Raw genomic sequence first — 17,734 nt, 5'->3', positions numbered from 1 at the left:
GATGGACAAAAGCTAACACAGCAACAATGTTTGTAACAACAAAAAAACTGGAAACAACCCAAATGCTCATTGGTACTGGGGCAAATTCCAATAATGGAATACTATGCAGGAGTGAACACTCTCTACACAACATTGAACATAAAGCAAATCACTAAAGACCACTTGCAACATGATACCATTAAGTTCAAAAACAGGAAAACCAACAAACTGCTTATGTATATATATGTGATACAGAAAAGCAAAGCAATGATAAACAAAATTCAGAATTGTAGCTACCTGAGGTGGTAAGTGGCTGGGATTAGATTTTCAAATGTATTTGAATTGCTTATTTCTTAAGCTGGGTAATAAGTATAAAGGTAGTTTTTTTTTTTTTATCATTTACCTTACCTATACATTTTTTAAGTAGGTTCCACACTGGGTGTGGGGCTTGAACTCATGACCCTGAGATCAAGACCTGAGCTGAGACCAAGAATTGGACACTTAACTGAGCCACCCTGGCATCCCTTACCTATACATTTTATATTTATCCTCTTGGAAGTGAAACATAATGAATTTAGGTATTTCTAAAGTATGCAGAACTTTCTTCTGAGGAAATTAGCCAGTGCTCCTACTATCCATGACACCCGGGTCTCTCCTGCTGCTCTAGTTTGAGAAAAGAAGTGAGTCAATTCAATTCTTCTAGAATTAGGGAACAAGGAGGCAAGAAAGATGTCCAGAAAGGTAACAGAGGGGAGATGCATCTTACATGAATGATACAATAATCATATAAATCTATAAATATCCCTAAAATCAACCATAAAGTACAATTTACATGATAAACCTACTAGTCATGTTGCAGACTCAAATACTTTTCTCTGCTGTTTTCTTGCTGACATATATCATCCCTACTTCTTCAGCTGCACACCAAGGAAAGTAGCTGGCATATGACAGTTCATGATATACAATCACTCAGTGTTGCAGAATCACACATAGTGATGATGTTACTGGATCAGTAACTCTACTACATATTGAGGATCTTTCAAAAAATAGAGTCTTGGGGTGCCTGGGTAGCTCAGTTGGTTAAGTGTCCAACTCTTGGTTTTGACTCAGGCTGTGATCTCATGGTTCGTGAGTTTGAGCCCCACGTCGGGCTCTGTGCTCAGCGTGCAGTCTGCTTGAAGATTCTCTCCCTATGCCCCTACCCCCCCCCAATGAATAAATCTTTAAAAAAAATAGTGAGTCCAGGGGCGCCTGGGCGGCTCAGTCGGTTGGGCGTCTGACTCTTGATTTCAGCTCAGGTCGTGATTTCAGGGTTGTCGGCTCCCTCTCCCCCACCCCCACACTCACTCACCCTCTCTAAAAAACAAAACAAAACAAAACAAAAAGTAAGTCCTGGCTCCACCCCAGATATTCTGATTTCAGGATGAAGTGTGACCTAGGATTCAAAATTGTTTGAAGCTTCCCAGGTGCTTCTGTTGTGCTGCAGTTTGGGAACCGCTAGGCTAGATGCTTATTCTATGAATAGACAGGCTTCCACAACTTAAATAAATTTTCTCTCCTCCTTCTTTTCTTAAAGTGTATATAGTGAGAAACAACCTCATTAAATAGAACAGATGTGGGGACTCATAATTTTTGGTCATGTGTAAACTGATGTACAGGCAAAGGAAGCTGATCTACAACAAGAGGAGTATCAGATATTGTGAAAGATAACAGATGATGTAGAGAACAGCGCTGATTCCAAATGCCTTTTCAGTTTCCCATGAGGCCCAACTATATTTCATTTACCTTCCTTTGAAATCTATCTTTATAATAACCCTCTATCTTCTCTCCTTCACTTAAATAATACTAGGTTTTTGAAAATAAAAAAGCCCAGGATGCCTGGGCTAAGGTCACCATCCCAGGGTCGTGGGATCAAGCCCCATGTTGCCCATCCCCCCCACACACACACACTCAGGAGGGAGTCTGCTAGAGATTCTCTCTCCCTTTCTGTCTCCCTCTGCCTCTCCCCGTGCTCACACACTCTCTCAAATAAATAAATAAATCTTAAAAAAATAAAAGAAAAAAGCCTTACTAGAATTAGGCTATTTGATTTACATTTAGCTGTATTAATCAAATCAATATTTTATAATCTTTTAAAAAATGGTTTAACTGCTTCATCTATATAGCAATAACAGAACTGCCACCAGGTGGCAGCATACCTACCTGACCATGGGATATATTCTTTGGAAAGGAATAACCTCTTCAAAGGTTAAACATATCAAATATATATTCTTTTAACAGTTTTCTGCTACTTTTAGGATAAAATCCATACTATTTTATTTTATTTTTTTTTAAAGATTTTATTTATTTATCTGAAGATAGAGACACAGTGAGAGAGGGAACACAAGCAGGGGGAGTGGGAGAGGGAGAAGCAGGCTTCCCGCCGAGCAGGGAGCCTGATGCGGGGCTCGATCCCAAGACCCTGAGATCATGACCTGAGCCGAAGGCAGACGCCCAACGACTGAGCCACCCAGGCGCCCCAATCCATACTATTTTAAAGAGTACATATGGCTTCTCATTTTCTGATCCCAGACTATTTCTCCAATCTAGTTTTCTGCTATGTAGCTTGATCCCCTATGCTCCAGCATGAAAAGGATAATGATGATGGTTAATACTTCTTGAACACTTTTCACAGTCTGACAATATTCTAAGTGCTTTATAAGTATTAGCTGAATTCTCATAATAACCCCAAGGCAGGTACTATTATTATTCTCATCTTCCAGATGGGGAGCAGGGGCACAGAGAGGTTAAGTAACTTGCCTCAAGTCACAAAGCTAAAAATGGCAGAGCCATGATTTGATCCCAGATGGTCTCGTCTAGTCTAAGCTCATTACCACTACAATTATACTGCTTTTCACAACAACAACTTTGAAAAATTAGGTAGCATACACCACCTTTTCCTGATTCCCATTCATTCCCTAATCTGGAATCTACATTTCCCTTTCTGACCCCATTCATTCCCTAATCTGGAATCTACATTTCCCTTTCTGACCAATGGCTGCTAAAGCTAATGGTCACTTTTCAAGTCTCCATCATACTTGATTTCTCATTTTTGACTAGTGGTACCCCTCCTTACTTGAAACTCTGTCTTCCCTCAGTTTCACAGACATCACTGTCTTCTAGCTTTGTGAACAGTTTATGTTTCAGTGTTCTTTGCAGATACTTCTTCACCTGCCTTTTAAACATGGGTGCTTCTACAAAAGCAAACAAACAAACACAGGTGCTTCTACAGGATTCAACTCTCAGTCTGCATTAGTCTTCTTCCTGACTAAACTCCTCACTTCCAGAGTGTCGCTAGTATCTTTAAACCAAATATTTATCTCTAGCATGGGCTTCTGTCTTCAGCTCCAGACACATTCAATTTTACACTGGACCATTCCTCTAGGATGTCCTATAAGCACCTCCAACTCAACATATCCAAAACAAAACTCATTTTCATCTTACTCAAATATTTGTTTCCCTCCAAATATGCCCACATTTCCTATCTCAGATACCCATTTCATTCAAACTCTTCTCTTCCCCCAAATACGTTCATCTTCCTTATCTCAGAGACTAGCACCTACCTCCTTACAGTTGCTCAAGTCAGAAAACTAGAGTCAACTCTTGCCTTAGCCTGTCTGGGCTGCTATAACAAAATATTATAGACTTAGTAGTATATAAAGAAATTTATTTCTCACAGTTCTGGAAGCTAAAGTCTAAGATTAGGGGCCAGAAGATTTAGGATCCGGTGAGAGCCCACTTTCTAGTTCATAGGTGGTCATCTCTTTGCTATAACCTCACATGATGGAAGAGGCAAGAAATCTTTTTTGTAAGGGAACTAATCACATTCATGAGGGCTCCGCCCTCACGACCTAATTACCTCCCAAAGGCCCCACCTTCTAATACTATCACGTTGGAGGTTAGGATCTCAACATATGAATTCTGGGGAAACACAAACATTCAGACCATAGCATCTTCCTTACCCTTTACAACCAATTACCAAGCCCTCTCAATCCTACCTCCTAAACACTGATCAAAGATCTAAGAGCCTATGTAGGATTGAAGTTAAGAACACAATCTCTTTGGTCAGACAACTAGGTTTAAATCATTGCTCTGCCACTATGACGTGCAAATTACTTAACCTCTCCAGTTTTCCCACCTATAAAACAGGGATAGCAACAGTATCCACAGCTCTTAGAACAGTTATAAGGATTAAATAAGGTAATAAATAAAACCCTTAGCATAATGCCTAGCATTAGAAAGTGCTCCAGAACTGGTAGCTACTATTACTATCGAATTCATATTCTTTCTTCCACCGTCAAACTTCCCACTGCCCAAGTGAGCGATAATAAGGTAGGAACAGAAGTGTGGATAAATCAAGAAATATTTAGAAGGTAAAATTAGCAGAATGTGGTGACTGGCTGGATCTGAAAGGTTAAGGAGAGTGCCAGGGAAACCAAATAGAAGGTGAGGTAAAGTGGGCCTGGTTTCACTGGGTAGTGAATGGTGTTAGAATGAGAAGAAAAAGGCTAAGTATGAGACAGATTTTGAATTAAAAAAAAAAAAAAAAACGAATGGGATTGGGTTACAAGCTTGCAGGACCTAGGAAAATACTCGCAAAATACTTCAAAGGATTTTAGTTTTCAATTGAGATGCCTTCTGAATAGGTATAAACTACTACGCCTCTGAAATATGATTGCACATGAGATAGAAAAGAACTCTAGAACATTAAAAAAGTTTAAATTCAAATCCTAAAGGAAAAAAGACTACATATAGACTCTTCTGTCTTAAGATTAAAACCCTGAGGCCTACTGGGTCACCTGGGTGGCTCAATTGGTTAAGTGTCTGCCTGTCTGCCTTTGGCCCAGATCATGATCCCAGAGTCCTCCGACTGGATGGAGCCCTGCAGGGGGCTCCCTGCTCAGCTGGGAGCCTGCTTCTCCCTCTCCCTCTGCCCCTCCCCTGCCACTCATGTTCTCTCCAGCTTGCTCTGCTCTTTCTCTCTAATAAATAAATAAATAAATAAATAAAAACCTGAGGCCTATTAAAATTACCTACATTGGATTTTACCCTTTGAATTTTAAAATATATACTCTTCTCAACTAATATATATATATATATATATATCTCCATCCCAAATTATCTTTTCTTCTCAAACTCTATTATAAAAATTGCTATTGGTTGAAGTGGAAAAGTGAGAGTTCTCTTATTACAGGGAAGTCACTGAGTAAAAATGCTCAGACATGTATTTTCATTACAAAAGGAATTTATGCAAACCAAAATTTAAATACTAACTTGATAAATGTAAAAGATTTTACATAAAAATATTCCCAATATTTTTAAGTTGTCTATGAATAGAAAATAGTTTCTATAACTTTTAGCCAAAACCCATTATTTCATATATAAACTTCCAGCAGATACTTGCTAATGCAGTTTTTAAACAGTTTCTATTACCTTTCCCTTTAGAGTATGTACCTATTTGACTCAAGAAATCAACATATACATAACAGTCAACAGACCATAAATGGTGTGGTAATTAACTGGGATCATTGCCCTAAGTACATCGCAATTCCCTGTATCACCCTCATATACTTTCATTCGTTAAATTTGATTTTTGATAGAGAACAAGTATTTTTAGTTATAATTGGTCCCTAACCCTATCTATCTTCCCTGGGGAAACAATAAGACAACATCAACTTGAGTAAAAGTGAAACTCCTGAGGAATAAATACAGCTTAATCACAGAGCCCACAATAAATGATTCTTAGTGAACAAGGAATTTTGTAGTGTGTTCAGTATCAAGAGAAGAAAAAAAAGGGGGAGAGCAAGAAAGTGATTTTACACCCTGTTTTTCAGAGAACTGTAAACCAGAGAACCTATTCAATCAATACAATTTACAAATTCGAATCTTTATAGATTAGGATTTTGAATAGTAAAGTTTAGCGTAGTTTTTACAAGTCAAAATAATATCTTTGGGGGCTTTAAGAAGTGATCCCTTAAAAGTCAAAACAAAAATATGTTATACTAGTGAAATACTGTGTTCACATATGAAAATGACAGGCCTTTTTGTTACTGAACAAGACTAGGTTATTTTGTTACCACAGTGAAAATGGTTTGGTAATGTCCAAGCCAAAAACCCAACAGGTGTCCCTTTGACCAACTGCATGCTCTTGTAAAACAGCTGGTCATGGAATGAAATGACTCAATGGCCCACAGAGAACTCAAACTTCTGTATCATGCTCTAATCAATTCACCTAGAACCTATTATTCAAAGCAAGAGTTTAAATTTTGGAAGAGCCTAGAAGTCTTTAAAAAAAAAAAAGCAAGATGGAAGATAATCCTACTGAGATGTATGGTTCTGTCTACCCCTCTCTCCTATCTGCCTGAGCACATGTATTCTCACTCTCTCCTTGCATATAGAAAAAATGCATACAATAACTAATACTATATAGCAATTGGCAACAACCCAATTAAAAAATGGGCAAAGGACTTAAATAGACGTTTCTCTGAAAATAGACAAATGGCCAGAAAGTATATGAAAAGATGCTCAACATCCTCAGTCATTAGGGAATCACAAATCAAAACACAAGGAGATACCACTTTCCACCCACTAGAACAGCTATAATAAAAAAACAGAAAACAACAAGTGTTGGTGAGTATATGGAGAAACTGGAACTGAAACCTTCATACACTGCTGGTGGACATGTAAAATGTTACAGATGCTGTGGAAATCCAGTTTGGCAGTTCCTCAAAAAACACATGATCCAGCAATTCCACTCCTAGGTATATACTCAAGAGAAATGAAAACAGGTACTCAGATACTTCCATGTGAACGTTCACAGCAGCGCTATTCATAATAGCCAAATAGCGGAAACAACTCAAATGCCCATCAAGTGTAGTAAATGCTACATACGATGGAATATTATTCGGCCATAAAAGGGAATGAAGTATGGAAGCATGGATGAAAAGAGCCAGACAGTAAGGATCAAATATTATAGGATTCCATTTGTAATAAATGTCTGGAATAGGTACACTCATAGAAACAGAAAGCAGACTGGTGGTAGCTGGGGACTGGGGGAAGGAGGGAATGAAGAGTATCTGCTTAATATATAGGTTTTATTCTGGGATGATAAAAATGTTTTGGAACTAAATGGAATCAGTGGTTGCGAAATGTGTATTTACTAAATGTTACTGAATTGTTCATTTTTAGATGATTAATTTTTGTTAGGTGAATTTCATCTCAATTTTAAAAATCATAGCTTCTTTGTATCTAGCACCAGAACTTAAAAAGTTCTCAATCACTATCTCATTTGTTCTCCAAAACACCTCTTGAGATTCATGTCCTGCAACAGGATTATGCCCATAGACAATAAAGCACAGAATTTGTGATAATTTATATAAATGCTTGCTAAGTAAAAGTCCATAGTTGCAGCTGTAGGCGTTCAAAAATGTCAGCTGAATAAGCAAATAAATGTTTCCAAAGTCCTAGTGTCTTTTCTAGTATGCCAAATAGCTGTATTACAAATTCTCACACATACATACCCCAGATGCAAAACAACCTCTATAAATAAACTTTTTAAAATTTTGAAGTTTTGGGGCGCCTGGGTGGCTCAGTCGTTAAGCGTCTGCCTTTGGCTCAGGTCATAGTCCCAGGGTCCTGGGATCAAGCCCCGCATCAGGGTTCTTGCTCAGCGGGAAGCCTGCTTCTCCCTCTCCCACTCCCCCTGCTTGTGTTCCCTCTCTCGCTGTGTCTCTGTCAAATAAATAAATAAAATCTTAAATTTTTTTTGAAGTTTTTCCAAATTAAAGTTTTAAAGAGATGCTAACCAATGAAATACGATGACTAATTTCAACTTTAGTGGAATCATAAAAAAATTTAAATAATGTTCCTTATCATTTAATGTTTAACAATTTACCATGAGAAATTTTTCTAGTTCCATATTAGAAATTTACTTATATTTCAATAATTAGTAGCCTATAATAGGTATTTTACAGTCATAGTTTATCTCTTCCTACAAACCTTATATATAAAGATAAGAGGTATTTTTGTTTAAAAATAATTCCTGCCCAATCTTGTCATATTCTAGCCACTTGGATATATCCTATCTTTTTCACTTCCTCTCTTCCATATGCTCTCAACTTTCACTTTCACTGACGGGACACCACAGACCTCTTTGGTAAGTCTTCATTAGATCTTACCACTCTTTCACCCACTTCCTGCCACTTCTTGGATTGGCTTTAGAAATCTTTCTTCACTATTCACTTTAAAAAGACTATTCTGCCCATACTCTCCTCCATATTATCCCTCTTAAGGCTCATAATCTAAAAAAACATGTCTTGTTTTGTTTTTCAACAAAGCCTGAAGGTCATGAATTAATTTTTAAGTCACAATGCACAACGGTTAGAATAAATGATGATGGAAAAAAATGACGATAAAGGTATCAAACTGCTGTATCCACTCTGAAGCTAAGTAAGCTATGACACATAAAGAATAAAAAACTACAAGGTCTTTGGGGTGCCGGGCTGGCTCAGTGGCAGAGCATGCAACTCTTGATCCTGAGGTTGTGAGTTCAAGCCCCACGTAGACCTTACTCAAAACAAAACAAAAACACACACACACAAACAACTAGAAAGTTTTAAAGAAACAAGAATGAAGAGCAACTTTCTTAGTGGTGGTGTAGTGTATCTGAAATACGCAAAGAACAATCATGCACCATAAGTAACTTTGTCTATCAGAGTGTAAACAGTAATTGAAAAGTCCAGCTATCAATAACCTAATACACAGCTTGCATAGAGTCCTGTCCTTTTTTGCATACAACTGGCACTACTTTTCAAACTGAAAATGCTCATTAAACAAATAAAAATCATATAATTACTAATTAACTGAGTGCAATAGGCAAAATTTTTAATGATTATTCAACAAATAATGCCAAATATATACAATGCTGAATAGCTGGTACAAAACTTTGGTTTTACCGAATTCTGCTACATGAATAGAATGTTAAGTATACCCAATGTGAATTTATAGTAGTAACATTAATTAATACTAAATACCCAACTGTCCTCTAATTTTGTTCACTAATATTACAATACTTCCTTTATATAACAGTGTAAATAATTTCACTTGGAGAAAAATGAAGTCATTTAAAAGTAGTTTAACACAAAGACAGCCTATGTAGTGCCATCCCCATCAGCACCTTGTAAATGGGATTAGCCCAGCTCTGAAAATATTTACTTAATAATGCAGTAATGTCTCACATCTCCATGGGTCAGGCTTCTTCCTACATTAACACTGAGGAAGTAGCTGAGGACTCAACAGCAACCAAAAAACCAACAAGTAGAAAAACTGAACTATTATAAAGCCCACTCACTGGCCTCCACTGGCTCTGATTTTTATAAACCATTCTATCAAACTCACTGAGTTTTCTAGTCACAGCAAATCTCAAACAGCAAATTAGGGAAAGAGGCAGATGAGATGGAGCAAGGCAAGACGAGTATGACCATGGCAATGAGAACAGACAAAAAGGAAAAAAGAATTACAAAACAGAAAAGAAGTCTATGCAAGTCTAATAATACAGGCTCCCCCAACTATGTAACATAAGCAACACTGGAATTAAGAATTAGTTGCAAATGGAATATTATGCAGCCATCAAAAGGAATAAGATCTTGCCATTTGCAACGACGTGGATGGAACTGGAGGGTATTATGCTGAGCGAAATAAGTCAAACAGAGAAAAACATGTATCATATGACCTCACTGATATGAGGAATTCTTAATCTCAGGAAACAAACTGAGGGTTGCTGGAGTGGGGGGTGGGGTGGGAGGGATGGGGTGACTGGGTGATGGACACTGGGGAGGGTGTGTGTTCTGGTGAGCGCTGTGAATTGTGCAGGACTGTTGAATCTCAGATCTGTACCTCTGAAACAAATAATGCAATATATGTTAAGAAAGAAAAAAAGAAGAAGAAGAATGTAGCAGGAGGGGAAGAATGAAGGGGGGGAAATCGGAGGGGGAGAAGAACCATGAGAGACGATGGACGCTGAAAAACAAACTGAGGGTTCTAGAGGGGAGGGGGTTGGGAGGATGGGTTAGCCTGGTGATGGGTATTGAGGAGGGCACGTTCTGCATGGAGCACTGGGTGTTATGCACAAACAATGAATCATGGAACACTATATCTAAAACTAATGATGTAATGTATGGGGATTAACATAACAATAAAAAAATTAAAAAAAAAACAAACAAAAAAAACAAACAAAAAAAACAAACAAAAAAAAAAAAAAAAAAAAAAGAATTAGTTGCAGAACTACACCAAAGTGAGGGCCTTTAGGAAACCTACCTTTTCTGTGCCTCATTTTTTTATTCTCTATAATAACCATACAGTAGGATGAGTTCTTCATCCTACTGTATTTGATAAGCTTTTACTGTATTTAAAAATGATTTTTAAGCATTTTTTTACTGATCCTAAAAGAAATATTGTAGAGAATCTGGAGAATACTAAAAGTGTAAAGAAAATTAAAATTGCCAATAACCCAGCACCCAGAGATAGCCATCATTTACATCTTAGTGCATTTTTTCCAGGTGTCTTCATATATAAGTATGTACATATACTTTATATGATAACATTTTTATTAACTTGACATTATTTGTGGACATTTTCCCAACTCAAAAAGTCTTTATAGCACTATCTTAATGGCTACATATACCAGAATTTATTCTATCATTGCAGATTTTGGTTGCTATTTTATAAAGCATACTGTACTGCAAACAAGCCATAAAAAATAATCATTTATAAAATCTAGATACAGAAAGTAAATTTTTCAATGATCAGCTTACCAAACACCAAGAAAAAAATTAAAAAGTTATGGTTCATAAAATCAGATTATCAAATACAATATTTAAGTTCAATGAACAAATAAGACATTCAGAAAGCCAAGTTTCTAAATAAGTTTTAGAAATTATCAGTTTAGGGGCGCCTGGGTGGCTCAGTCGTTAAGCATTTGCCTTTGGCTCAGGTCATGATCCCAGGGTCCTGGGAAAGAGCCCCACATCGGGCTCCCTGCTCTGCGGGAAGCCTGCTTCTCCCTCTCCCACTCCCCCTGCTTGCGTTCCTGCTCTCGCTATCTCTCTCTCTGTGAAATAAATAAATTAATAAATCTAAAAAAAAAAAAAGAAATGATCAGTTTAAGTGATTTCTGATGCCAGCAATAACAGACTTTCAATTAAGAGAATTCTGGATTACTGCTATTAAATTACAATATTCTAGTAAAGTAGTACCTATGAACAACTATAGTCATTCTGCTCATTCATTAAGCAAGTATTTATTGAGTACCTACTATCTGGTAGGCACCATGATTGGCTGCCTTAACATCAAGAGCCTTCTTTGTAGTCTCAAAAACAAGGTAGCAGTATTTAATGCACTTTTACAAATGAAAAAATTCACCCCAAATCCTACTGTACCTCCTCTCTCATTGTACTTACTACCCAGTGTCTAGTCTCTCCCACTAAACTGTGAGCAACTTGAGAAAAGAGACTGACACCACCTCTGAATATCCAACTTTTGGTATAAAACAGTTCAACAAAGGTTTGCTGAATGACTTTACAAATTTTTTAAGTCTTAATCTAAAAGCACACAAGTTTAAACAAATGGAATAATGTACACACTAATTTTAATGATGCAATTTTCATTCTATTTCTCATATTCCTACTGGTCTTCATAATCTTAGTGACTGCATAATATTCCATTGCACTTACATGATATGGTTTAGAAAATAATTATTCTAATATTCTCTTTGAATGTTGTTTCCAGTGTTTTTAGATTGTACAGCTAATGTTCCAGCAAACATATCTTGCCTTATAAATCTGACAGATTTATTTCTGACTAGAAAAATTGGGCTCAACTCTAGAAGACGATAATCTTCTACAATAAAAGTGAATATCAAAAGAAAAAGATTTTCACCCCATAGGCAGAGTTTTGAAGGACAGACAAAAACACACATACACACAAAGAAAATAGAGGTTTTTTTTGGCCAAATCAATTTAAATAAATCCTCTGATATGATATGTATCATCCAAAGTAAAGAATATTTTGTAGGACTGCTTCATGCATTATCTTTAGGAAACATACTTCTGGGGACAGGCAATACAAACTCTGAATTAAGAAACAAAATGTCTAACTAGAATATCAATGGTTTCCAAAGAAGGCACACACTTTACCTCCACCTTCTTGGATTCAGAGCTTGCTCAGACCCTCAGGTTACAGAAATATAATCAATTTTGGGCTTCTGAAGATGTCTTGATTCCCCTTTTCCACCATTTACAGATTTTAAAGTAATAATCTACCAGGTAATATAAAAGCACTCAAGCTTTGATCTTAGATAGAAGGGACTTATGGGAAAGCCAACTGTACTTCAGAAATATGAAGCTGGTTTATATGCATACTCATCTAAGAAACTTGTGTTGAGCATCTACTATGGCATCTCTGCAGTATGGCCCCTCAGTGATTACTGAAATCATGGAGCCCGCCTCCTTTGTTTTATTTGGAGGGAGCAAAGGAGAGGAAGAAAGAAAAACAGTTAACTATATTATAATTTAATCGTGGTCCAAGTATGATTGCTAACAATTATCTCTAATAAGGCAGAATATAATCTATAAAAGGTAACGTCGTCATAACGGAGGAAGGGGGCCTTTGAGACCAGCTAGAAGATATGCTCGAATATGTAATTTTTAAAAGTACGCTATTTAATTTATACCTTGTCTATATCAAATTTTTCACGAAGCCCAGTGAGTAAGACCTGCTTATAGTCTTGTACTGTTTGCTTTACAGTTTTTCTTTCACGCAGGCATAAAATAGGGACTCTCTGAGACATATATAACAATTCAATTATTTGAAGCAGGAATTCTATAGATTGCTTAGAATATGGTACCTTTCGTCCCCCGCAGTTCCATTCACAGACTGCACTAACATTCCACACGATACAAAAGCGCATGCCATGACAAAGACCTCCAAACACAAACATATAAAGCTATGCTTCTAAAACGCCCCTAAGGCGAACTTCACAGCTGGCACTTGTGGCACACTCAAGCCACCGCTAAGGCAGCTGTCACAGGCCAATCACATACACAACAGTGCCAGCGTGCCACCAAAGAAAGCTAAGCTGATGATCGGCGTACAAATCCCCCACCAAATAAAGAAAAGCCCTAAATCCCCACCCTGAAAAGCACAATGCCTGCACTACCCAGGAAACTCCCTAAAACAGCGAAAGGCTGGAGATTTAGAACCAATAAATACCAGCTTATAGCTATACGGTAAAGGAAGGGTTTTATTTGAGCATTCACAAGAAAGAAGCCACACCACCCAGTCATCACGGAAGTATCATCTGCTAGGTAGTAACACCAGGCTTTTTCAATTGGAAAAAGGAGAGTAGAGGGCAAGGGGAAAATTCAGGTCCTGCAGCCCCTCCCTCCCGGGCAGGGAACCGGGCTGCTGCGATCTCCGTTTGCCAGGCCCTCTCCCACCCCTTTCCAGCCACCACCTCCCACCGCGGGCCCAACAGCCTCCGGCTCTCTTACCTTCGCTTTGCCGGCCTCCAGTTTCTTCTGTCTCTCCTCGTCCTCCATGGCCTCTGAAGGGAAAGCTGGGGGAAGACAGGGAGAGGGTCGGGGTAAAAAGGAAAGGTCGATTCCGATAGAGGTGGGACCGCAAGATCCGCCGCCTAAGGAGCAGGGCCGGGCCTGGCGCTCCCCCCCGCCCGGCGTGGAACCAGTCTCCGCGCTCACTGGCTGACCGTCCTCAGCCGCACGGGCAACGCCGTCACCGCCGCCGCCATCTTCGTCTCCACGTAAACACACGGCAAGGCGGGAGCGGGGGGGGGGGCACGTCGGTCCGCGCAGACGCCGCGAGCCCCGCCGCCCCGGGCAGGTGCGCTCGCGGCCCCGCCCCGCGCGCCGCCCCGCCCCCGCTGGGCCCGCGCGGCTTTGCCCCGGCTACCCCGGCGTGGACCCCGCTTCGGACCCGGGCTCCCACAGGCGAGAAACCCACGAGGGTGAGCGCCCTTCCTCGGGGACGAACGCTCCCCAGGTGGTGGCGTGGCTGAGGAGCTCGGAGAGAGGGGGTGTGCCAGGGGTGCCGGCAGGATTCCGCCCACCGTGCAAGGGACTCAGTGGTCGCTTTTAAAACATTGAGATTTTTCAAGTTACAAAAATAATATATTCCTAACGGCGAAGTTGGTGACTGATGAAAAGCCCAAAGGAAAAGACCCACCGGACGTTAGTTTTTCAACCCAGATCGACTCCTCCAGTCGAAGAACTGGGAGATCAGCCAGCAGCTCTCAGTACTTCTTTCGCTCAAAGTCGCTCCCTTTTCCCCACATCGGCCCGCCGAATCTCCGATTCATCCTTCAAGGCCCACCTCACAAGCCGCCCCAAATAGCTTTTCTGATCTCTTTGTTGCCTCCACCGCAGTTAGGAGTATCCAGCCATAACTTAATCCCCTTCCACTCCTCCTTGGATCTCCCTCTTAGCAATGATGTCCTGAAAGGAGGGTAGGCTTTGGAACCTGGGTTGGGGACAAAAGCCAGTATACACTTTCTAGCTTGAATGACCTTGAACAAGTTACCTGTCCTCCCTCAGCTTACCTGGAAGTTTTGAAAGGGCTGTTAATATATGTGAGTCAATATATGTGACTGCCTCTGACGTACTAAAATGTCCTTAATTAATGGTGTTTTTTTTTCTCTTCTCGTATTTCCTTTATGTACTCTGTATATTTTAGTAATTTATGCACCACTTCTTAGTTCACCTTATACTCTAGAGTCCTTGATGGCAGTGACTGTCTTGCTTATTTTGGCATTACTAAAATGACTACCATAGTGCTTTGCACCCAATAAACGTGTTAGATTGAATTAAGCCATTTTAATAATTTTCATCTCTTCCCTCAATACTTCCTTTTTTCTCCCCACTCTCTTACTCTCAAATCCATTTCTGAGGTGAGCTACACATGTTAATGTCTCAGGTTGATTACTCAGGCCGATCATGTTTCTCTGTTTTGAGCTAGGTTGGACTCTAGCAGATGTGAACTAAAATAAGCTATGAGTTCAATCATAGAAGTGGTCACGCTAGTGAAAATAGGGTTGAAAAGGAAAAGACTAAAGATCTAAAGTCTACCACTACCTGAAGACTAGGTTTAAATAGCTCTGATTTATAAATTCTTAGATTTTAAAAAGACTTTTTATTCTCAAATTCCACAATGCATACATATTTGTGCCAGTTGTAACACCCAAGTATATACTGACCTGTTATCTTAACCTGAATTCGGCAATAGATGAGATTAGACATTTTATCATAGGAATAAAAGAATTGAGCCAGTAAAAGGAGAAGTGATTTATTTAGTCACCCACTAAGCTAAGAGTCAAAGTAGGACTACAACCAGGTGTTCTAATATTGCAGTGATTTAAATACTGCATGGATTAAGGGATTGTGTTTCTAGATTCTGGTTGCCAAAAGGAGGAAGCCCTAAGTTATCTAACAAGGTATTTGTTTGTTAATAGATACTGCTTTCTCAATGACTAAGGAAGTCAGCTGTTTGTTCCATTATGTACTAAAAATGTTCAAAAACCTTCTAAAGCAACAAGATTATTTCAACCTTTCCCTTCACTAAGACGGACCAATCATAGACACCTGTTTTATATATAATAGATGCTCAATAAATGTTGAAAGTTAATTGTGTGTTGACTTCTGTTAGAAGGGCATGTGGCACTTGTGCTCTGATGCCTCCTTATGGCACAAATTCATGTCATGTCATTCATTCATTCCCTGACAAGATACTTGAGCAAAGACTTGAAAGATATGAGAGAATGAGCCATGGGGATAAGCGAGGGTATAGCAAGTCTAAGGGCCCTGAAGCTAGAATATGACTGTCATGTTAAAGAAAAAGCAGGACGTAAAGGTGGCTAGAGTACACTGAGGATGGAGAATAGTAGGAGATGAAGTCAGAGAAGTAATAGGAGGCCAGATCCTATAGAGTTTTGAAGGTCATTAGAAGGACTTTGGCTTTTACTCTTAGTGAGACAGGGAGCCATTGGAGAATGTTAAGCAGATAAGTGACATGATCTGGCTTATGTTGTGAAAGGATATCTGCTGCTATGATGACAGCCTGTGGGGGACCACTCTGGATGCTATTGCAATAACCCAGACAGAGATAATGGGAGTTTGGACCATGGTAGTGGTAGTGAATCAGAGTCTGTATATATCTTGCACATGCAACTAATAATGCCACAGTAGTTGTATGTTATATGTGAAGTTTGAGACAGAGAGGAGTCAAGGTTGAGTCTAATATTTTTGGCCTGAGCAATTGGTGGAGTTGCCAGTAACTGAGATGGGGAAGAGCAAATTCGGAGGAGACCAAGAGTTCAATTTTGGACATAAGTTAGAGACACATATTAGGTATACAAGAATTGATGTCACATAGACCCTCTGAGTCTGGAGTTCAGGAGACAGGTCCAAGCAAGAAATATAAATTTGAGAATAGCATATAGATGGTGTTTTAAGTTAAGGGCTTGGATAAGATCATCTAGGGTCATGTTTGTCCAATACAGCAGCCATTTAGCCACATGTGGTTATTGAGCATGTGAAATACATCCGGTCTGAATTGAGGTATGCTATAAATGTAACAGTGCATTTCAAAGACTTAGAATTAAAACAAAAGAACTTAAAATATCTCATTAATATTAATGATGAGTGTCCACTGTAAAAAAGTACCTTGCAGAGTTACCACTGCATCTCCTTTAGACAAAGTCACTCTTTCTGAATTAAAAACAGTCCTGAAGAGCTTCATAAGTCAAAGCCAAGTACAGAAATAGGAGGTTAAGACTGATCCATCAATCATGGATGGAATGACTGTACTGAAGAGAAATATGTTGATATTTCTACAAAAATTAAGATTCAGAAGCCAAGCAGGGCTATGTGAGAGATTTTCTGAAAGTGCTGATTTTCTGTCAGTGAAAATTCTTAAACTCAGAGCAACAATGTTTCCTGACAGAAAAATAAAATAATAATTTAATACCTCATATTAATATATTTTTTATATTGATTATATGTTGAAATGCTAATATTCGAGGTATACTGGGTTAAATAATATATATATGAATTTCACCAGTTTCTTTTTACTTTTTTTGTTAATGTACCTACTAGAAAATTTCAAATTACATATGTGGTTTGCATTTGTGGCTCACATTATTTTCCTATTGAACCTTGCTGCTCTGGGGAGCAAGTTTAGATAAAGAAGTGATACAATGACTCCGTCTCAGAGCACTCCAACTCTAAAAGGGAGGGAAGGGGAGAGGAATCAGCAAATGAGAGTACAGAGGCTTGTGCAAGGAAGGAAAATTTTCCCCTACTCTTCAAACGTTCTTCTGGATGGCCTAAGAATTAAATTGACATAAACAGATTAACAGGAGAGAACTGCATTTAATTTTGCATCTATGGGAGCCCCACATACATGAGAGGTTCAAAGACAGAAAGGCAAAATGAGGTACATATGCCATCCTGAGCTAAGGAATTGGATGGGGTCTAGGGCATCAAAGGGGAGGAGGGCAATTTACAAGGCAGTACAAAAGTTGTTAAGTAATCAGATGTTTGCCCTGCCATACAGATAAGTCATTCAGGTGAAATTTATATCTTGTAATAACTCAAATTCTGGGAAAGACCCCCCAATTTAGACTTTTCCAGGTAGTTAAGGGAGGGGC

At 38.9% G+C, this 17,734-nt stretch overlaps 1 protein-coding gene across 3 annotated transcripts in view; it reads right to left on the bottom strand.

Moving 5' to 3' along the window:
• Window positions 1–17,734, bottom strand: part of AKAP9 (A-kinase anchoring protein 9) — a 197,807-nt gene that overhangs the window by 142,526 nt on the left and 37,547 nt on the right. For all 3 annotated transcript variants that reach the window (XM_078059240.1, XM_078059241.1, XM_036113321.2), the window contains one exon: window positions 13,566–13,630. In XM_078059240.1, coding sequence (XP_077915366.1) covers window positions 13,566–13,613 — 48 coding nt within the window. In that variant the 5' untranslated portion in view covers window positions 13,614–13,630. The remainder of the gene's footprint in view (window positions 1–13,565; window positions 13,631–17,734) is intronic.

The sequence above is a fragment of the Halichoerus grypus genome, chromosome 12, assembly GCF_964656455.1.
Source record: "Halichoerus grypus chromosome 12, mHalGry1.hap1.1, whole genome shotgun sequence".
Classification (NCBI taxonomy): Eukaryota; Metazoa; Chordata; class Mammalia; order Carnivora; family Phocidae; genus Halichoerus; species Halichoerus grypus.
Note: the sequence above shows the minus strand (reverse complement) of the source record. Positions and strands in the feature narration are given on the sequence as shown.